The sequence below is a fragment of the Anser cygnoides genome, chromosome Z (genome assembly GCF_040182565.1).
Source record: "Anser cygnoides isolate HZ-2024a breed goose chromosome Z, Taihu_goose_T2T_genome, whole genome shotgun sequence".
Classification (NCBI taxonomy): Eukaryota; Metazoa; Chordata; class Aves; order Anseriformes; family Anatidae; genus Anser; species Anser cygnoides.
Genome location: NC_089912.1, coordinates 6,765,942 through 6,789,137, shown reverse-complemented (window position 1 = coordinate 6,789,137; position 23,196 = coordinate 6,765,942). Strand labels below are relative to the sequence as shown.

The 23,196-nt window shown below is 39.3% G+C and overlaps 1 protein-coding gene across 2 annotated transcripts in view; it reads right to left on the bottom strand.

Moving 5' to 3' along the window:
- The window catches only part of EDIL3 (EGF like repeats and discoidin domains 3), a 270,841-nt gene that overhangs the window by 147,066 nt on the left and 100,579 nt on the right, over positions 1-23,196 (bottom strand). Inside the window, exon 3 of one of the 2 annotated variants that reach the window (XM_066987842.1) lies at positions 11,312-11,341. The exons of the other annotated variant lie outside the window; for it this stretch is intronic. Within the exon in view, the coding sequence (XP_066843943.1) occupies positions 11,312-11,341 (30 nt within the window). The remainder of the gene's footprint in view (positions 1-11,311; positions 11,342-23,196) is intronic. 2 annotated transcript variants of the gene reach the window in all.

Genomic DNA, 23,196 nt, shown 5'->3' with positions numbered 1-23,196 from the left:
CTGAGGCAGGTGCCTGGCACGGAGAACTTCCATCTCAAACTTCAGGAAAGTGATAAGCGGCCTACAGAAAATGTTCATGACAAAGCAATAGTACATTTACGGGATACTATATTGTATTTGTACATTGGGATGAATGTTGTGTCCTCACCAAAAATCCCATCCTCTAAAATTATGCAGATTATGGAAAATGCACATGTATGAGTTTCTCAGACAGCTGCCAGCACTGCAGGCAAATAGCAACCTCCAAGCACACTTTTTGTCTACTCCTGTAAAGAACTTATCTATTTTGTCAAACTGAGATATTTTTATGATATATTGACAAACATTCGCTAAGGGATAGGCTGAAAATACTACTTAATTTCCATTTCTGACTTAAGCTAGATTTCCAGATTTTAAATGTGTCAGCCTACTGTAAAGGCCTTCAGTGCCACCTGGAATCTAGGACCATTTTTACTGCATAAGCCTAATTTCCATCAGAATAGGGTTCAAAATGACCTTTATATCATGTTCTGACTTAGTCTACACTTTGCTTGGGATATATGGAAAAATAATTAACAAGTTAGCTTCAGGCACTGAAAAAGAATGTATGCAGTACAAGAAGAGAAAGAAAAGGAATTTTTACAAGTGTGTAAGGAAGCAAGAAAGTAAAGCTCCCTTACAGACCCTGGGGGACTGGCAAATCCTTTCCCTTACAATAATATGGAAAGATAGTTTTCCTCTTCAAAATGTGCAAACGGAATAGCTCTGCATACCACAGCAGAATTACTGTGCCCCAGAATACAGCCTGGGAGCAAGCTGTCACAAAACTACAACATGCTGGACTCTGCTGTACAGTGGGTGGTAAATTAAAATCCTTGCAAATAAGCTAGATGCATCTTTGAGAATCTGACAGTGAGAGTAAGCAGATTAAATACCCCATCAACTTTCTGGGAAGTTTCTTGTCAGTAAACCATGGACATGTGAGTATTTTGTTTTTTTCTTTCCTGATCAAAGGTGTTACAGTCTCAACTTCTTGCAATAAATGCATCATCATAAATAAATGATCATTAGGGCATTATTTTCAAGAAGAGATGCCCTTTGTGGAATCCAGTTTCATACCCACACTCAGTTAAATAGAGGTAAGGCAAACATATGCATAATTAGCCTATAGAAACATAAGCTATTTTTCATATGGAAACATAAATGTAAGCAAGATTTCAGATCTTTTTCACTTGAAGTCATAATGCAGTCGTCTAAAAATCAGCAGTCTGTTACTTGAACCAACTTCCCAGACATATCCTGGACATGTAATACAGCTCAGAGGAAGCAGTCTAGGAGGCTTCTGGAGAGCGTGGAAGACAGTTTCCTGACGCAGCTGGTTAATGAGCCTACCAGGGGAGGTGCCCCGCTAGACCTTCTGTTCACAAACAGAGAAGGACTGGTGGGAGATGTGGTGATAGGGAGCTGTCTTGGGCAGAGTGACCACGAAATGGTAGAGTTCTCTATTCTTGGCGAAGCCAGGAAGGGGACCAGTAAAACTGCTGTCTTGGACTTCCAGAGGGCTGACTTTGAGCTGTTCAGGACACTGGTTGGCAGAGTCCCTTGGGAGGTGGTTCTGAAGGGCAGAGGAGTCCAGGAAGGCTGGGCACTCCTCAAGAAGGAAATCTTAATGGCTCAGGAGCGATCTGTCCCCACGTGCCCAAAGACGAGCCGGCGTGGAAGAAGACCGGCCTGGCTGAACAGAGAGTTGTGGCTAGAGCTTAGGAGAAAAAGGAGGGTTTATGATCTTTGGAAAAGAGGGCGGGCCACTCATGAGGACTATATAAGGCTGTTGCGAGGCTGTGCAGGGACAAAATTAGAAGGGCCAAAGCTCATCTGGAGCTCAATCTGGCTACTGCTGTTAAAGATAACAAAAAATGTTTTTACAAATACATCAACACAAAAAGGAGGACTAAGGAGAATCTCCATCCTTTACTGGATGCGGAGGGAAACTTAGTTACAAGGGATGAGGAAAAGGCTGAGGTGCTTAATGCCTTTTTTGCCTCAGTCTTTAGTGGCAAAACCAGTTGTTCTCTGGACACCCAGTACCCTGAGCTGGTGGAAGGGAATGGGGAGCAGGATGTGGCCCTCACTATCCACGAGGAAATGGTTGGCGACCTGCTACAGCACTTGGATGTACGCAAGTCAATGGGGCCGGATGGGATCCACCCGAGGGTACTGAGAGAACTGGCGGAGGAGTTGGCCAAGCCGCTTTCCATCATTTATCGGCAGTCCTGGCTATCGGGGGAGGTCCCAGTCGACTGGAGGCTAGCAAATGTGACGCCCATGTACAAGAGGGGTTCGAGGGTAGACCCGGGGAACTATAGGTCTGTTAGTTTGACCTCAGTGCCGGGGAAGCTCATGGAGCAGAATATCTTGAGTGTCATCATGCGGCACTTACAGGGCAACCAGGCGATCAGGCCCAGTCAGCATGGGTTTATGAAGGGCAGGTCCTGCTTGACAAACCTGATCTCCTTCTATGACAAAGTGACACGCTTAGTAGATGAGGGAAAGGCTGTGGATGTGGTCTACCTTGACTTCAGTAAGGCTTTTGATGCCGTTTCCCACAGCATTCTCCTCAAAAAACTGGCTGCTCATGGCTTGGACTGGCATACGCTTCGTTGGGTTAGAAACTGGCTGGACGGCCGGGCCCAGAGAGTTGTGGTGAATGGAGTTAAATCCAGCTGGAGGCCGGTCACTAGTGGAGTCCCCCAGGGCTCAGTGCTGGGGCCAGTACTCTTCAATACCTTTATCGATGATCTGGATGAGGGGATCGAGTGCACCCTCAGTAAGTTTGCAGACGACACCAAGTTAGGTGCATGTGTCAATCTGCTCGAGGGTAGGAAGGCTCTGCAGGAGGATCTGGATAGGCTGGACCGATGGGCTGAGGCCAACTGTATGAAGTTCAGTAAGGCCAAGTGCCGGGTCCTGCACCTGGGGCGTAACAACCCCAAGCAGAGCTACAGGCTGGGAGATGAGTGGTTGGAAAGCTGCCTGGCAGAGAAGGACCTGGTTGATATTCGGCTGAATATGAGCCAGCAGTGTGCTCAGGTGGCCAAGAAGGCCAACAGCATCCTGGCTTGTATAAGAAGCAGCGTGGCCAGCAGGGCTAGGGAAGTGATTGTCCCCCTTTACTCGGCTCTGGTGAGGCCGCACGTCGAGTACTGTGTTCAGTTTTGGGCCCCTCGCTACAAGAAGGACGTCGAGGTGCTCGAGAGAGTCCAGAGAAGGGCGACGAGGATGGTGAGGGGTCTGGAGAACAAGTCTTATGAGGAGCGGCTGAGGGAGCTGGGGCTGTTCAATCTGGAGAAGACGAGGCTCAGTGGCGACCTTATTGCTCTCTACAGGTACCTTAAAGGAGGCTGTAGCGAGGTGGGGCTTGGTCTATTCTCCCATGTGCCTGGAGACAGGACAAGGGGGAATGGGCTAAAGTTGTGCCAGGGGAGGTTTAGGTTGGATATTAGGAAGAACTTCTTTACTGAAAGGGTTGTTAGGCATTGGAATGGGCTGCCCAGGGAAGTGGTTGAGTCACCATCCCTGGAGGTCTTTCAAAGATGTTTAGATGTTGAGCTTAGTGATATGGTTTAGTGTAGGACTTGTTAGTGTTAGGTCAGAGGTTGGACTAGGTGATCTTGGAGGTCTCTTCCAACCTAGATTATTCTGTGATTCTATGATCTCTTTAACTCTTTGATGAATGCACCTTTACAGCACCAAAAGGTAAAAGCATTTACTGACGTGAAGGAAGGAAAGGCACTGAAAAATTGACTACACTATTTCTCTGTTCAAGCAAAAGCTGTATCTAATATTCTAAACTATCTAACCTCAAGCTAGCTAAAATGGAGCTAAGTAGAAACTTCCCACCTTCCACCACAAATAGTTAGGAGAAATCAAAAAATTTATAATTTAAAGTTATTAATTTACCCTAAAATAAAAATAAATTATGACTAGGGAAACATGGGGATTTTGATAATTTTATGTATATGGCTTGAAATCTATCAAAAATGGTAATTCAGTAAAAACTTTTTTTTTTTTGACAAAATTCAGTTCACATATTTGCAACTCTTTTCCAGTATGAATTCCTTTATTTATTTGTTAATTTATTTATTAAAAACACTTTGCAATGTTATCTCTGGAGATTCAGTAATTTCACAAGAAAATTAATAAAGAATTCTATTTATCACTAAAATAAGATTGCATATTGGTTTTTAATGAACAGATTAGTAATGCTTAACAATTATGCCTGGCAAACACACAATAAATATGCTGCTTTACTGCCTCTACTCTGTCCATTTACATAAGTCCAAAAGGGGAACTCAAGACACGGGCATATTTTAACAGGAATACATAATTTTCATTCTATTGTGCACTATAAGCTAGGAAGTAGATGCTGGTTTTGCCCTGCCATTTCAGCATGCCACTGACAAGAATGGCTTCTAGGTTAGAAACCTCCATGATCAACTCGCACAGTGAGGGTCTCACTGAGTCCAGGGACAGCCCCAGGAAGGGAATGGAGCTCCAAAAGGCAATGGTGTTGCTTCCTAATATGCTACTAGTCTAAGCCAAATTCATTTAAACGTCAATGTGAATAAAAGAGAGAAACCTAGAAAGCAGGTAGACGAGAAAACAAAAGTCCATGGTCACTGCAGAAATCTAATAGGAAATCCAATATGCTCTCTACAGTGAGAGAGAGTGTCCAGGCTATGTCCAGTAAGAAAGTTATTAAATAACTATTGGATAAAATAAATTAAAATTACTTTTAATTACTCTTTTGTTCCCCATCATTTTATTTTTTCAAACACAATGACCAATCCATAGTTTCTTATCCTGCAAACAAGTTACAAGGCATACATTAAGACAATATACTTTGGTGCTACAACACCTGCTTTAAAATCCTCTGATAAACAAGCCACCCGGGGCAGAAACAAAGCACCATTTTTAACAGCTAAATAAACCTGAGGTTTTCCAAACAGAAAAAAAAAATGCTGTTATTGTATTGATAAGTTTATAATCTGTAAGTGTTTTCACTGAGATAGAATCATTGATGAGTTTGTTGAGATTATAATTATTCCCAAATCATATCTGCTGCTATATTTTCCTATTTCAAATACCCTTTCTACTACTTGTAATTGCTGCTACTATTAATTGGTACTACATTCTTAATATCCATTACGTATATAAATATGTGTGTGTGTTTTTAGATATTTTAGATTTAGATGTAAAAGACAGATATTTTATATATGTCTATATTTAGACATACATACACTCTTTTCCTCATTGTCTATCAATCTATATAGGTAAATACATTTGCCAGATTTACCCTAGTAGTCTTTCTACTGGTGATTTGAGCTAATTTGTAATAGACAGGAATCTTGAGCAAGTGAACCTTCTGTGCCCTTGTGTAACATGGAACCCTCTGAACTCACTTAAGTGCGAAGATAAGAGTTAAGACCTCTGTATACTCACAGGCCAAGCAGTTTCCCTCCTTTTTGGACCATGACACAAAAGTACAAGTCTTTAATTAGTTAGATGTTCTCTCTTTTTTTTTTTTTTTAATTATTATTTTTGACAACTCTTAAGTGCTATCTCTAGAGCATTTTTTTTCCTGGAATATTTCCTATTGTACTTTTTTATGTCCTTTTGCCTCTTTTTTCAAATTAAACTTCATTCTAGAGACAGCAAACCTGTCCAATACAAGTCCCTTTCTTAATTTTCCATGGCATTTTCAAACCTTGCTGTTTCTCAAAACTGACTTTCCCTTTCTAAAATGCGTAAGTAAGTTTTACATAAGTTGAAATTCTATGGAAGGGAACAGATTAAATATCACAGAGAGCTGCTGAAAAGCAATGCTACTTTCCATGAGAAAAAAAAAGACTGCAAATAGTAGTTGCACATAGATATGTGATACAACCATCTGTTCATTTACATACCATGCCACGGAGTTGTTGTACGGAATGCTTTTTACCAATGTCTTTGAAGAAGAACTTCCTGTCATGTACTGAGTCTCTTCAATGCCAAAATTTCATTAAAACAATAAGTTGAAATTCTTAAATAGCTTTTATTATCATGAAAGTCTAAAAACATTTGCATATCTTATATAGATAGAATACGAAGACACAAATGCCAGTTATCTAAAACACTAGACTTAAATCAATGACAACAAAAGCGAGGAATGTATTCAGTTAAGTTATGATCTCAAAAGCTCACATATTTATTATTTCATTCAAAATCACAGTGTAAATGCCAGCAAACAAAGTGCCGCATGTTAAGCTGCAACATCTCTCATCTTGTCTTGGAAGAACTACTCTTTGATATCTTTAGAAACAATTGCAGACTCCTTGATGAAAGGGGGGAATACATTAAATCATGGGGAAGCATTTCTGAGATGCAAAGATTCAAATAGCTGGACATCCAACATAAGCTGATACACTGGGCTTAAAAATAATTTTCAACAAAGCAACCTCCTTTTAGCTAAATAACAGACTTAAAAGTCTCATGCCACATGGAAACAAATCTCCATGAGAATTGTCCCTAGGTTTTCCTAGCTAGCTTTCACAGGATTCATGAGCTTCTGTGACAGTAAAACTATTCAACTGATCTGAAATGCAAAATAAATGAACAGATATGTACAAGTAGCTCAAAAGAGTGTTTAGATGTCTATAACAACAACAACAACAAAGAAAGATATTTAGATGAAATGGAAAAAAAAAAGATCTAGATCAATGCTTACTCAGAACAAGGGTAAGAAAAAACTAATTGAAACATTCAGGAATGTTTAAAAAACTCCTTGTTCCTTCTTTGGTTAAACACCATGCAAAACATGAGTATGGTTCGTCTTAGAGGAAGTACGTTTAATGATTTATAATTACAGTTCGTTGCTTAGACTGAAACATTCTGACACTGAATTTCACCCCAATGAAATACCATCCCTATAAAGACATACTCACGGGGCATGTATGGGATTATTCATATTCATTCTAGGGGTTACAAGAGTCAGAGAAAATTTTAGAAACTTTACTTCTACGAGATTATTTGGGGAGGTGGCAGGGGGAAGCACTGTCAGAGAAGCTAAACACTACCCCAAGAACAGAGGATGGGAAATAGTATTATTTTATCTCTTTGATTAAACAGAAAAAATAAATCCTAGTTTTGATCCCAACCACAGGTCAATTAAAAGTTTATAATGTTCATAAAATGTTCCTGTAATTGTCACAATCTTCACAAAAGCAGTGTGAGTTGCAATTTATTCTACAGTGTAATTTTTAGTAAGTAAAGGTATAGTTTGGAAAACTACTACATTACATGTTACCCTCCAGTTAATCTTCTCATCTTTCCTCCCCTGCAATTGTTATACTAAATATGGTTGCTTACCTAAGAGTATTTATGCGACAGTCTAAGGTACTTGTAGTAACTAAATTCTGGGCCTTGCAGCTGGAACTGCCTGCTTGCCTCCCCAGTGACAATACTGATCAGAACTGGAATTGGGAAGTTAATTACACTACATTCAGATAAATGTTGTAAACTGGATGAAATGGGCTGCTGTTTTGGGAAAATAACAAAATCTGCTAGCTTAGAGAACTTTGCTTTCTGCCCATACAAAGCACATCTCTTCAAGATGACCACATTCCCCTGAAATTTCTGAGAAAGTCTCCAGGTACCTCCATGGGGCTTTGGATGCATTTTCTACTTGTTTTTCAGCACCCCTGCATCTTTCAAGTCATGACTGCCTTCCTACTATGAGGAATAATATCTGTTTTAAGCAGAACACACAGCTTTATAAAAATCAATACAATCTGAGAAATAAGTTATATTAGAACAACCCTGTAAAAATGCATTAATCTTTTACTTTAAAAACAATTACGTCTGGTCAGATATTGAAGTAAAATCAATAGGAGCTATAAATTAAAAAGCATCTGATGAGCTAGTATTGCTTATTAAATTTTAAGGTATAAATAATACTTAGTTGAAGAACAATTACACTTTATTCATAATTTTTCCTCTGGAAAAGTAAGAACATATGTTTATAACATGGGTTTAAGTATAACTTCATTCTCACGTGCACTTCACCATATTTAAAACTGTACACCTGCTTTTAATGCAACTGGCTGCTTTTGATTTTGACTTCTTCAAGAACAAAAGGGTATTTTAAAGTTAAAATACATATTGTGCTTCCAGGTTGCACTTTCACTACAGGTACTTTAAGCTCCACTCTAGCAAACACAAGCCTAAACACATGCTCACAAAGACAACAGGTCTACTACGCACTGACCGTTAAATGGACTATTCAGATATACTAACTTTGTATATAAATGCCTTGCTGAGGATGATTCAAAACAAGGTATGCACAGCTGTGCTAGTAATCATTTTTTCATCTTATGAAATTTCTAAAAAAAATAATATCTATACTTGTATATGCCTTATTTTATTCACAGTCATGTTTCACATAAATATAGAGTTGGATTATACTCTGGTAATATCTAGGAGAAGAATTTAAGATCCAGAGTTTGCTCCTGAAGGCAAAGATCAGAACTGTTTTCCCAACGGTACCCTTTTTAAAGAGGAAATTTTCTTATGAATAGGGAAAAAAAGCTCATTGTGCACCAGGAGAAGTCTAGTCAAAATAAATCCTGAAAAAAAACTTCAAATTCATCTTTTTTTTTTTTCAAAGAAAATAATTATTTCAAAAGTAATTCCTGAAAATTCAAATGATGTGAAGCATCTATATCAAACAACCAGATTAAATAACAAATAAATACTTTTGCAGGTATTTAGTCATGCTCCCTTGTAACATAATGTCTGAGAAGCTGAGATTTATTTGCACTAATGTTTACAAATCTGTGTTTTGTCTCATATTGCAAATTTACCATGTAGATGCTAGAGGCATTTGCTCATTTCTCCGATTCAGAGAAAAAAACATTCTGGTGCTCTTTGTTTTTATATTTCTAGCTGATGATTTGTCTGTGTGGGTATATCTATCTGCACTGCTGTATCAGTGCAGATCCCACATGTACACCCCTACTGCAAGCAGCATCCTCTTATGGCATAACTAACATGAAAAGGTCACTTGTGTTTCCATTAAGAATTTTCATATAAAAATTTATAATGGTATAGCTATTACTGCACAAGTAATGGTGATACTTATTTTGGATGTCAACAAACCCTGAAAATGTGAGAAATACAGTAATACAAATAATGACTAAAAATTAGGTGCAGTTCATTGAACCAACCACAGTTAAGTAAATTGAGTTTGGAACATATATGACAGAGTCTTGGAGGAAAATATTTGAAAAATACTTCTGTGAAAGATTCACCCAGATAATGGGTGAATTCAAGGGGATTATGAAAGTTTAGGAATATTATGTGATAGAACAATGCTCAAGACATTCATTGTAAATTTTTGTCTGAGCTCTGCTGAACACAGGAATTATGTGGAGAAATAACTAAAGCAGCAATACAGGGCACAGTAAAACAAAGCAGCTAGAGGTGGATAAAAATAAACTATTTAAATGAGTATGAAAGCAAGCGTAAAACTCTGTTGTCTGGCACTCCAAATGGCATAGGTTCCAGGAAAGCTGAATATAGAACTTGTAGGCTTCTGTCAAACTACTGAAATTTCAGCTAGTGAGCCTAGCAGACAGCTGTAGTGGAGCCCATGTGGCTATCTTATAAATTTCACTTCCCTCCTGTTATGCATTTTCAGCTGACTTGTCTAGTTAGTTTGGCGAGCTCATGGACATGGGCTGTCACCAAAAACTGCAGTGTTGTTCAAAATGGAAGGAAGCAGGCTCTGTCTTCCTGAGATGCTCCACTGGTTGCAACAGGAATGACTATTTATCAGTGTACAACCACAGCAAGATTGTATTGGACATTACTGCAATGCGTTAATATATACCTCAAAAGACTCTCTACAAAATGTGCATACCTACATCAGCTCCACAAGGAGAAAAAAAAAAAAAAAAAGGTGCTTTTCTTTCATTCCTATCTAAAAAAGGGAACAGACAACCTCCATGTTATCTCCTTTCGTAACTGACTCTTCTATTAAAAAGCTGCAATAGCTATTAGCATATTTTCCATTAAAGTTTCAAAACTGACACATCTCTCAAGAAACGAATAGTTAAAGTCTTATTCTTTCTAAAGCTCTTCCTCTCTTTGTTTTGTAGTTGTTTTCCTCATCACAGTCATGCTTTCCTTCTATTCCACTACTGTCTTCATGTTGAAAGCTCCCTTTTGCTTCTTTCTCTGTTCAGTGCTATTCTTAACTATTCTGCCCCTCTCACATCCTACTTGTGGCTTTGTTCTCAGTCCTTTCATTTATTATTCCCCACCGTATCCTAATTACTTATATTGCTCCCAATTTGTAGGTTAGTGTTGTAAACAGTTAGTATTAAATCCTTCATTGCCATTTTCCTCTTTTTTGTTCACTTTTCATACCTTTTCTCCTTTGGTCCTCTGGAGACCTTTACTTCTTTTAACAAGCCACTATAAAATAACTTCCTATTCATCTGATGTTTCAGCTCACTAAGTTTATACAACCTAATGCCATTTCAAATATGTTAATCTGTTTAGCAGCATTCTTCCTTGGTACATCTTCCTTTTCTTTAAATACTCCCAAGCTAATGGATTGCCACTTAATTACAAATAGTTAATCTTTGCAATAGAATAAGCACTACGTGTTTGTGTCTCTTAGAGAGCTCCTAAACTAATTTTTATGACTGTGTTGTTAACTGTTCTCACTACTTGGCAGTCTGTCAATGGAAATAAAAGTTCACTGAGCAGATATCCATGCCACAGTTTGCTGAATGTTTATTTTGAGCTGCATGCTTCTGCACCCTCTGCCTTGCCCTTCTTTCACTCCTTGTTCCCAAGCTGTGCTGTCTTGAACGATGCAGATCATGCAGCTGATGGAGCTTCACCAGCATAAAACCAAATTAAAAACTAGCACAAAAACTGATTTTTTTTGGATTCCTGATAACGTCTTACCTAGCCTGTTGTATAAAGCCCCACGTGCCAGCTTAACCAATGAAAAAATATGAAGGAAGAAACAAGTGGCAGGGGAGATTTTGAGTTATTACTGGAGGAAATGTTCACCAAAGACTATCTCCCTATCTCCTGGTGATTCTGAACTGAGAAAAAGAAAGCCAAAAGGAAGGGGAGCAGACAGAAAAGAACCCAAAACTAATATGAATATTTAGCATGTATTATGACAAATATAAGCCTGGTCAAAATATATATTTTTAAAAGGTAGCTCTCAAGTTACGATCACCATGATCGATGTGTAATCATAAATTCTTCATACCTGCTGAGGTTGGTTCCTCTTCAATGGAGGCTGTGCAAATGGGGGGAGTGGGGACAGGGCCAGGGGTGGGGGAAGGGAAGAGAGGGGAGGGAGAGAGAAAAAAAAGAGAGATGAAGAAATCCAAATAATGCAAATTGATTTATTAATTAACTTTTCTTAGTATAAAAGAAATAAAACATCATGAAAGAATTGATTATTCTATCTCATTTGATAAACTTGAGTAACAGATGTTTCATCGAAGTAAAAAACTGATCTAAAATGCGTTAAGTTCTTAGTTTCTATTTATAACTTACACTCGTAGGGTTTCCCTCCAGTGGGATAGGCTCAATACTGTGATAGCAAGGCTGAATGGAAGAGTTTTGTTTAACCTCTCTGCTGTCATATTTGCTATCAGAGCTAGCTGTTCCAGTACTAAAAAAAGTGCAGTTCTTAAGGTACAGACTGCATTTTTTTAAAAAATCAGCTGCAGGACCCCTTATTTAGTTAGCTAACAAAGACTTCTGCCTGATGACACAGAGACACAGTCTACATCTTCTTCCCATCTCTTCATCACCCACCCCTTATGCATCCATCCATTTCTTCTCAAGTTTGTGCTGGCGGTAATAGTTCCATGATTCCAAAATGAAACAGTTAAGGAGCAAATCTGGAAGGGATTTTTTTTGTTTGTTTGTTTGTTTCTCCTCGTAGAACAAGGGGGTGCCTTTTTGATGCTCCAATCCAGCTGTTTACTGCCTAAGGAAAGCAATTAAAACAAATGTCCATAGCAGAACCTTTCCCTTTTGACCACAGGTAACCACTAAATTGCTTTAAGTTACCGTCAGAAAGCACCTTTGACTGTGGACAATCTATTACCCATACATACAAAAGAAAGAAACAGACATATTCCCAGTAAAACTATATTGTAAAAGTACATCTGTGACCTACTTCTTTCCTTGCAGTCAGTATGTTTTATATACACATGCATCATAAAAATGGTATTCTTACAGTCTTGAGAAGTTTTCAACGACAGAGAAAGCAACAGTCAAGCATTTCTCACCTGGGCACTCTAAAAGCACCGTGAAGTCTGAGACGACTCTCCATAAATGTGATATAGAGACCCACTTAAGATAGTAAACACATCTACCTGTACCATATTTTTTGTCTTTTAAACAGTCTCTTCTACCAGTTGAAATGTAAGCTGCTTCTGTTTGATTTCTTGCAGAATCAGTTCCACAAAAAAAAAAAAAATCCAAAGAAGCCCTCTTTTCAGCCTGTCAGCGTACCCATTTACTTAGGAGCCTGGCAGAGTGTAGAGTACAATGCTCCTACATCCCTGGGAGACATTCATCCACCCTGATGGATGGCTTCAGAGCTTGCAGGTGGCACAGATAAAGATTTCAAACATTTTCACAAAGATCAAGTTTGGTAAACCATGCCTTTTTTTGCCTTCAATATCATTTCATGTATATAACATATATGTACTGCATTTAAGTAAAATGTGTTGCAGGAGAAGATTTCAAGACGACAAAAGAAAAGAGGGAAACTAACACCCTATTGTTCTTAAATTAATACTATACACCATTAATTCAATGTTGTACATTACAACAGCTAAATGCATGAAAGGAAACTGAGTTTTTAAATCTTGAGAACAGAATCAGAAGTAAATAAATGGATTACAAACTCAATCAATCAAGGATGTTAATACTTCTTAAGGAATCAGTGGCAGAGAGGAAGACTAGACAAACTGAGCACATGATAAAGTTAGAACTTCAGTTATTAAATTTTGCAAATGTCAATAATTTCCATTATCTGCAAGAGGAATTGCTGTTTGAGCAACAAATAATTAAAAATGATAGTGACACTGCATTAAAACTGGTTAAACAGAAGTATTCAATTATATAAAGACTATTCATTCCAGTAACAATTTTTTTTAGACTGCTATTTGAGTATTATATGTAGAATTAATTATTGTGATGAACAAACACTAGCATTAGCAATTCAAAAATAGATTCTGTTATGACTCTTATGGTTGTTTCAATGGGAACACTCTGCACTTAGGTACACATCTAAATAAAATAGGATAGCTGAATCTCAGCTGAAATAAATCATTCAGATGCCAAGACAGCTAGACAATGTTACTTCTCTGTTTAATGAATTACTTTTGACTATTTGACTGCTGATTTAGGGTATATCAGACACAGACCGTGTTTGTTCCTATTCCATGGGTGCTGAATTGTCTTACAGATAACCATAATGACTGTACTTGGTAGTCTCATTTTTTTTCTCGAAATCACGTGCAAGATAATAAAGTTCTTTAAAATAATGCTGTAACCTTTAGTGAGACTAGAATTACTCAATGTATATCTTGTCAGAGATGAATATATTTAAACACAAAACCCTGACTGGCTGAATTAACATGCTACGAACTCAAGTGTCACCGATGAAAATTAATCCATTTTCCTCAATGTGGTCTAATGACGTGCCAAGTTACATGACAGGAGTTCAGAACTGCTTTTGTAAAAGGCAGAAGACCTACTTCTAGTTGTCAATAATGTATTTCTTAATCCTGGACAGGAATTAAAGATGCATATTAAAAAGCAAATGTGAAAATACAGTTATGAACTTGTTTGTACTTCATGCATACCTTCTTTTTAATCAAATGAAGTTAATCTCTTGTTGTATGTGTATTCTTTCATGCCACACAGCTTGATAAACCATATTTAAAAAACCAGCTTTCAGTAAGCTATTGAATACTCAAAGAATAAACATTTTTTGCTCTATCATACCACCTCAGATGCAATGTCAGCTCTCTGCTTTCTTAGTTAAGTAAATACTATAAATTACCATGCCAAAAATTTCCTACACAATGCCACCTTTTTATTTTTTTTTCCATCAGCAGTGATTTAAAACTCGAAGTTATTTTTAAAAGTTGTTTGTACAGTAAGCCATCTCCATAGTAATTATCCATAATTTACTTTCTTTACTTATTTCAGAGGCGTGGTTTATGGAGTCATCTGGAGTTACTTTGCTGGACTGATGCTGACTCTCTACACCAGGCCGTGAATCAGAGTAAGAAAGGTCCCCTCCTCCCCACTGCATGGAGGAGCTGGGTGTCTGACAAAGGCATCCCCCAGCAGCTGCAATGGACGTGACAACAGTCTCACATGATGAAGATATGAACTACTCTGCAGCTCTAAAGTGTTTTTAATAATATTTTTCTTCCCCTTTCAATGGATCCTTGACAAAATTTAATAAGATATATGGAAGCACAAACATTGACTATTCCCTTCTTAAGAGAAGATCAGATGCACATTTGGGAAAATTCAGTCTGTTTTTCCTCAGATGTGAATAATACTGGAAAGATACTGGGGAAAGAAAACAAGACGGGCTGATTTAGAAATATAATAAGGGTACATATGCTCCAACATACAGGAGCTTGAGACAGTGCTTGGATAATATCTGAGCAACTATTCCAAACTTCAGATTATTCCTGATACAATGCTAGAAGGCTGGACAAGTCTGGAAAAAATCTTAACTCTGACACACAGGAAAGCTGAAGTGAACCTCATGAGGTTCAACAAGACCAATTGCAAGATCTTGCACCAGCAGTGTGCATTTGCAGCCCAGAAAGCCAACCATACCCTGGGCTGCACCAACAGCAGCGTGGGCAGCAGGGTGAGGGAGGGGATTGTCCCCCTCTGCTCTGCTCTCGTCAGACCCCACCTGGAGCCCTGTGCTCAGCTCAGGAGCCCCTAGCAAAGGAAGGACAGAGGCCTGACAGAGCAAGTCCAGAGTAAGGCCATGAGGATGATCAGAGGACTGGAGCACCTCTCTTTGAGAAGACACGCTAAGGGAGTTGGGGTTGTTCAGACTTGAGAAGAGAATGCTCTGGGGAAACCTCATAGTGGCCTTCTAGTGCCTAAAGTGGGCTGCAGGGAAGCTGGGGAGGGACTCTATGTCAGGGGGTGTAGGGATAGGACAAGGGGGAACGGCTTTGAACTGAAAATGGGAAGATTTAGATTAGAAGTTAGGAGGATATTCTTCCCTCAGAGGGCGGTGAGGCCCAGGCCCAGGCTGCCCAGAGGAGCTGTGGCTGCCCCATCCCTGGCAGTGCCCAAGGCCAGGCTGGATGGGGCTGGGGGCAGCCTGGGCTGCTGGGAGGTGTCCCTGCCCATGGCAGGGGGTTGGAACTAGATGGTCTTTCACCAGCCCAACTTTCCAAACCAAACCATTCTGTGATTCTCTGATTCTGTGGTACTATGAGGGAGGCAGAATCAGTCTAACAGTGTATCGTATTACATGATACAGAATCACAGAACCACAGAATGGTTGAGGTTGGAGGGGAGCTCCAGAGATCATCTAGATACATTACGTTATATCTGAGTTTATATTAAGGTGTGTCTTAATTTTACATTAACGTGAAATATGTTTGCCCTTAACATGAATAAAATGTATGAATTGTGTAAAAGAATAAACTTAGATATTTGTTCACATCTCTGTGGAAAAGACTATGCAAGAGCTTTGCGAAATGTTTCAGATAAACCACCTGTGAACAGCAGGATCCAACTTTTTCTGAATGCAACTTCAAAAATAAATGATATTCCACTCAGCATTACATCTCAGGGTCTCTGAGGACCTGCATGCTAATGCAGCTGATTGACTGACTTCCCATAAACTCAGCATCAGTCATTATGACTTCAATGTTAATTATACAGATGTTTCATTAAAAATACCCACAGAGTTAGTTTGTCTCTTCATCCACTCCCTAATCCTCAGAAGTCAGTTCATTTTTCCATAAACTGGCTAATTTTCTTCAGCTCACCGCATGCCCCTGTGGGCAGTTTTGCCACTATGGATGTGGCAACCCTTCATCACATCAAGCAGAGAGTTGGAACAAGATGGAGAGGCTCTGCAGAGGGATCTGGATAGGCTGAACTGATGGGCCAAGGCCAACTGTATAACGTTCAACAAGGCCAAGTGCTGGGTCCTGCACTTGGAGTAAAACAAACCCCCTACAGGACAGGGGAAGGGTGGCTGAAAGCTACCTGGTGGGAAGGGACCTGGGGGTACTGGTCGATAGCTGGCTGAATAGGAGCCAGCGGTGTACTCAGGTGGCCAAGAAAGCTGATTGCATTCTGGTTTGTGTCAGGAATAGTGTGGCCAGTAGGACTCAGGAAGTGATTGTCCCCCTGTACTCAGCTCTTGTGAGGCTGCACCCCAAAAACTGTGTTCAGTTTTGGGCCCCTCACTACAAAAAGGACATCGAGGTGCTGGAGTGTGTCCAAAGAACAGCAATGAAGCTGGTGAAGGATCTGGAGAACAAGTCTTACAAGGAGCGGCTGAGGGAGATGGTTTTATTTAACCTAGAGAAAAGGAGGCTCAGGGGAGACCTTATCATGCTCTACAGTTACCCTAAAGGAGGTAGCAAGGTGGGGATCGGGCTCTTCTCCCAAGCACCAAGTGATAAGATGAGGGGAAATGGCCTCAAGTTGCATCAGAGGAGGTTTAGGTTGGATATTAGGAAAAACTTGTTTACTGAAAGGGTTGCGAAGTATTGGAACAGGTTACCCAGACTAGTAGTTGAGTCACCATCCCAGGAGGTCTTCAAGAAAGTGTAGATGTGGTACTTAGTGACATGGTTTAGTGACGGACTTGGCTTTGGGACTACACTAGGTTAAAGGTTGGACCAGATGATCTTAGAGGTCTTTTCCAACCTAAATGATTCTGTGATTCTATGTTTATCTACAAGGTAATTATCATCCCAAGTTATTTACAGTGGAGAAGCAAATCCCAAGAAAAACAGGTTTTTTTTTCAAGACGAATAATTTGCTTGTCTCCATTACGATCAATTCGTACCACCGTTTGAATCAAAAATTAGCAGGTCACTGAGTAATGTTCAGCAGTAACACAGGAAGTTTGTGATGACGCTATACTGAAGATGGATAGATAACATATTAGGTAAGGCCAATTTTTAAGCTTTGCTGCCTCTTCCCCACCTTCCCATGCCTCTCTTTCTTTCACCTGCCATTCAGAAACCTGGTCTAATGATGTGATGCTTGGGGCTGTTGCTATCTTCCACTCAGTAATACTAAATAATTAGAACTCAGTAATACTAAGCATTAGAACTGAAATGCGCAGTAGGAATTACCATACAAACATTAAACTGCTTTGTATCTCTTTTCAATTTTCAAAGTAGGACACCTTTCTTCTTCTCTGCTAGATATGAGACTCCAGTTATATATTCTAGTTTAAAATATGATTGGCAATGAATCTGGAAAATGCACCATTTATGACAGTCAGTCAAATATATATCTGTTAGTGTGAGTTTTTATTTCAATTTTACAGTGAGGTTGGGTTTGTTCTTTTACTGTATGTCTTTTTCTGTCTAGAAAGTGTCCTACTGGGACACCAGTACGTCTTTTGACATTCACAGGCCCACAGGAACAGCTGTGCCTCCTTCTATCTTCTGTTGGCTAAGTTGTGTTTGCAGCTATTCTTAAATAAAATAACATCAAGAAATAGGACATCAGGCAACCCACTAGTGCGTGTCAGCAATCACTCACTATGAACTGACCAAACTGTGCTTGAACGATGAATGGAAAATAGAAAAATTCTTTAATTAAGAGTTCCCAGAAAAGCCTGTACTACTTCATAAAGTAAATCTGCACTCTTCATAGGTATACATTCACTGAGAACTTAAAGACTATGGAAAACATATTCTTCCTCTCATTATTTTATTTCAAGAAAATCACTTCAAAGAAAAAAACTGGGTATCTTAGCAAAATTTCAGGTATTGCTGAAATGTAGAGTATTAACTTCTTTAAAATGACAGTGGTGGAAATACCAAGAGTAGTGGTTAATTCATCTCCAATATTTTTCCTCGTTTTCTAAGCATCAGGGTCTGGTGCTGAATGAGAAAATGTTTAAATATGAAATAAATGTTTCCAAAGATTTAGTTGGTAGGCTAAATTCTATATTTTTCAGAAGACAAGACTAGATAATGATTTTTGTGTTTCTTGCCTTTGCATTTACAACTTTGTAGAACAAGGAAGTCAATGCAGCGCTTAGTATTTGGCAGGATGCTCTGCTAAGGAAAACAGAGTAAAAAGATTTGTTTTTAAAACAATTATTCAGTTCTTAGTCAGTTGCAGTTCCTGCCAAAGTTTCAAGTGCTGCCAAAGGCACAACGGTGCTTAAAGCTGTAATTCTGAAACCAGGAGTAGTCTGTCATGACTTGAAATATTGCTCAATTCTACATACACACACACACACACACACAGTGCCATATGCACTGTTTCAAGAAGATGTGCATGTTCCAAAAGAGCAAAAAATATAATCAGGAAATATCCTAGTGCTTTATGTACAAAATCAAATGTTCTCAAACAGCTAAGAGACTAAAACCATAAATCAGTGTACAGTAGTCTTTGTTCCTTTAAATTTCTGAGAGCATTCTCCAACAGCATAACGTTAAAATTAATTTGTAAAAAAAGCTATAAAATATAGTTATGTTTAAGTACCTATCTGCTAGCATGTGCTACACTAATGATTCACAAACCTATAGATAATATCCCCATAGCTACACATGGAAAGCCTCGCCTTCCAAGCCAAATAATTTAATATTTTCATACATCAGACACATACCTAAAGCTTTTTCACTTGGTTGTTTTGTGTGTCTGAAGGGAATTTTGACCTGTTATTCTTATGTGAATAGAGAATTTGTTAAAAGTATAATATATCACACTATAAACTAATAATAAGGATGATGATAATGATCTTATTTTATGGGTATTCCCCCTCTCGGGGAAAAACGACAACAACAAAAACATAATAAAAGCCAACTCTGATGCTCACAATGTGTTTGAGTCTGGTTTTGGACTTGCATGGGAGGCCAGGTTAACTATCCCACTGCAAATGTGTGACGAAGGGCTTGATTCAGGCTAAGATAAATGTGCCCGAGTCCCATGCTAGATTTACAATTCCTTTGTATTAGAGGCTGCAAAATCTGTTGCATCTCAATCCGAGCAGATGACAGACAATGACTGAGAGGGCAGTTTGGTCTCCTTTTGAGAACAGCTTACTCAGAGCTTGACAACTGCTGCCACTCTTTGTCCAAAGGAGGAGAGCAAAGCTTTCTCAAGGGTACAAGATTTCAACCTGAAAAAAAATGGGATGGAGATATGTGATGGCTGAACAGAGTTTGAGCATCAACAAGTCTTGCACTATAAATAAGAAGGTCGTATCATACTAACTGATAATGAACTAGAAGGAAAAGTTCCAAGAACCAAGAATGGAGGTGATATTAGTAATATCAGTGCTGAAATACAACAATAAATTTTAGCTGTTCATACCTCAGAAAGGAATCCAATAGAATGAGAAAGATTAAAAAAAAAAAAAAAAAAAAAAAAAACAGTGCTCAAGACCAAGCAGAAAATCGCAGTTAAGACAACTCAACCCCAACTCTACATGATGATGGTAACATCAAATACCAACTTAAATACATGAACTTTCTGTGAGACTATTGTGCCATTCCTTACCATAGATTAACCTCAATCAGCCAGTCTTCTGCCAACAAATTACTTCCAGATTGACCATCTTGCCTCACTGAAATTAATATTAGGAATTTCACACGGGAAAAACTAACAACTTTCAATCCCTAAAATTTCAAAACAAATACGCATCCTGCAATTTTCAGTGCTTTCCCCAAAACATGGCAAATTTTTGGCAAATTTTCTAATATATTAGTTACAAACTTTGTATTGCCATCCTTTCTGGAGATAGAAGCTATATAAAACAATGAAATAATTTCATTTTTGTATGATATGAGCGTTATCATTATATGAAAAGTTTTTAGATTGCATATAGACAAAAAGAAAAATATTCATTAGTGACTGTTTAATAGAACATACTTCAAGACTAGATACATACAGTTGCTTTGTTTGGTTTATAGGCCCTACAGAAGAAATACTTTTATTTTATTTTTTAATCCAAGTCTATAGTATGCTTTGCAGCATGACTGAGGGTCAGCAGACTGCTTTACAGAGATAATTTCCATGCAACACAATCTTCATCACAGAAAATGAGAGCTGCAAATTGTATAACATGCCAAGAGGAAAATTCAAAGGAGCAGATGGAAGCTGAAAAGAGGACGTGGAGTTAACAGAAGTCCCATGCAGAGAGACATACTGCTTTTATGTGGTATGTGTTTTTAGTAGTTTTTTAGTAAATTCAGGAATGAGGAACGGGAAATACCCCATTATAAAGCTACATGGCATGGATACAGGCATAAAAGAAGTGAGGACCTGCAAGAAAGGCAGACCAAGTATTTTTAAACAAATAAAACAATATTTTGACTGCTCAAATAAATTTCAAAGACTGGAACACAGTGCTTATGGAATAATTGACATACTAGTGTTCACTTTCAAATTTTCTGATTGTACCTGAACAAAAGAAGGTCCTAGGACCTTTGAAGTCAATGTAGGCTTTAAAATTAACTTCAGTACAACTAGAATAAATGACTAAATGCATATGAATCTGCTGCCGTTTAACATGAATATATAAGCTGTAAAATATATATAACAGGATTATAGAATAGTTTGGGTTGGAAGGGACCTTAAAGACAATCTAATGCTGACCCCCTGCCACGAGCAGGGACACCTCCCACCAGCCCAGGCTGCCCCCAGCCCCATCCAGCCTGGCCTTGGGCACTGCCAGGGATGGGGCATCCACAGCTTCTCTGAGCAACCTGTTCCAGTGCCTCACTGCCCTCTAAGTAAAGAATTTCATCCTAACATCTAATCTAAATCTCCCCTCTTTTAGTTTAAAGCCATTCCCCCTTGTCCTATCCTTACACCCCCTGACACAGAGTCCCTCCCCAGCTTCCCTGCAGCCCCCTTTAGGCACTGACAGGCCGCTGTGAGGTCTCCCCGGGGCCATCTCTTCTCAAGGCTGAACAACCCCAACTCCCTCAGCCTGTCTTCATAGGAGAGGTGCTCCAGCCCGTTGGTCATCCTCGTGGCCCCCCTCTGGACTCGCTCTAACAGGTCCATGTCCTTCATGTGCTGGGGGCTCCAGAGCTGAGCACAGGGCTCCAGGTGGGGTCTGACGAGAGCAGAGCAGAGGGGGACAATCCCCTCCCTCGCCCTGCTGCCCACGCTGCTGTTGGTGCAGCCCAGGGTACGGGTGGCTTTCTGGGCTGCAAGCACACATTGCCAGCTCATTTTGAGCTTCTTGTCAACCACTACCCCCAGGTCCTTCTCCTCAGGGCTGCTCTCAATCCATTCCCTGCCCATCCTGTATTTGTGCAGGACCTTGCATGAGGCCTTGTTGAACCACATGTTGTTTACACGGGCCGACCTCTCAAGCCTGTCTGGGTCCCTCTGGATGGCATCCATCCTTTCCCTCTAGCGTATCAACCTCACCTCTCAGCTTGGTGTCATCAGCAAACGTGCTGAGGGTGCACTCGATATGATGTGGGCTGTGGTAAAACAGTGTTAAAAATGTCCAGGTTTTACGAACACTGTCCTCCTCTAGATCTCAAAGAACTTATCATGATTATGTCTGTTAAAAATAGACATTGGCCCACAAAAATATCAATTTAGCTAAAGATACCATCTGAGGCCATACTGAACCTGGACATCTTCAAACTTAGCACTTTGTTCTGCCCTAAATACAGGTGACAAAAAAAGTTTATTTTAAGCCTGGAGCAGTTTTAACAAGTTATTGTGTTCTGGACTGGTTTTACTGAGCATAGGAAGCTCTTCGCCGACAAGTGAATTTCAGCATCAGAAATTCAAGAAGACAAAAATACTAAAACATGTAAAAACAGATGTTTTTTTCTCCTGCTGACTCCAGCATGGCTTTGCTACATACTGTTATACAGGCCAAGAGAGAACATGATGATATGAGATATAAAAATCACGCTGGGTTAAGGTTTCTTTACTCCTCCCAGAAATGTCACATTTCTCTCAACTTGTTATCTGCATACTTACTATTCTTAATGTTTCAGAGAAAAAAATAAAAATCAAACTTGACTGTCAAGGCTACTTCTCATGAATAAATGAAGAAAATTTACATTGATTTTTCTTTTATCTTAATGAGTAAAGTCACTAGACGTCAAAAGTTTATCAGCTTCTCTGATTTCAACCCTGTAGGAAGCATTTTCACAGCAGCTGTCAGCACCCCAGCGCTCCTCCACGCTTTCCAATTTTCACTAGTGTAGGAGCCAGCCCTATTGAATTTGAGCTGTGTTTTTGCAAGATTTTTTATCACTCTGTGTATAGAGAGTTTCTGAAACCCACCTCTCCCCTACTTTGCTTATGTTCCTCAGTGTGGGTTTATTCGTTTTCCATGCACCGTCCTTCAGAAGCAGAGTTCTGTCTTTTCAGAGGACACCTTGTACACTCACCAGTGGCTGCATCTCAAAAGCAATCCCAACCTGCACCTCCTCCCACTGTGAGAAATTAGAGCTGTTGTGCTCTCGTGAAACATGTCAAAAATCTGTCCTTTATTCTTTTTGGTTTTCCCCTCTTCCATGCTGTAAACGGATGGCACTTCTCTCGTGTTGCCTCCCTACTTCCAACTGACTATACCTCCACAGACATCTCTGCTGCACACCACTGCAGCCCCAGCACCTGGAAATGACTGCCTTTGCAGCCCATCACTAAACTGTTCATATGGTATGTTCTCCTCAGCACTTGGGATGTTGCAAAACGTGTTTTTCTTGGTCAGTTAAGGTCAGAATAATACAAATCAATACTTTAATCTTTGCTTCTGGGCATACAAAAAAACAGGGTTCACAGATGAAGCTGCATGGTGTTTTGAACAGCCGAGTACAAGACTGGTAGTCTTGTCTCTTATCCACTCTTATCTCTTATCTTTTACTTGGGCTCTTAAAGTACTAGCCTTCT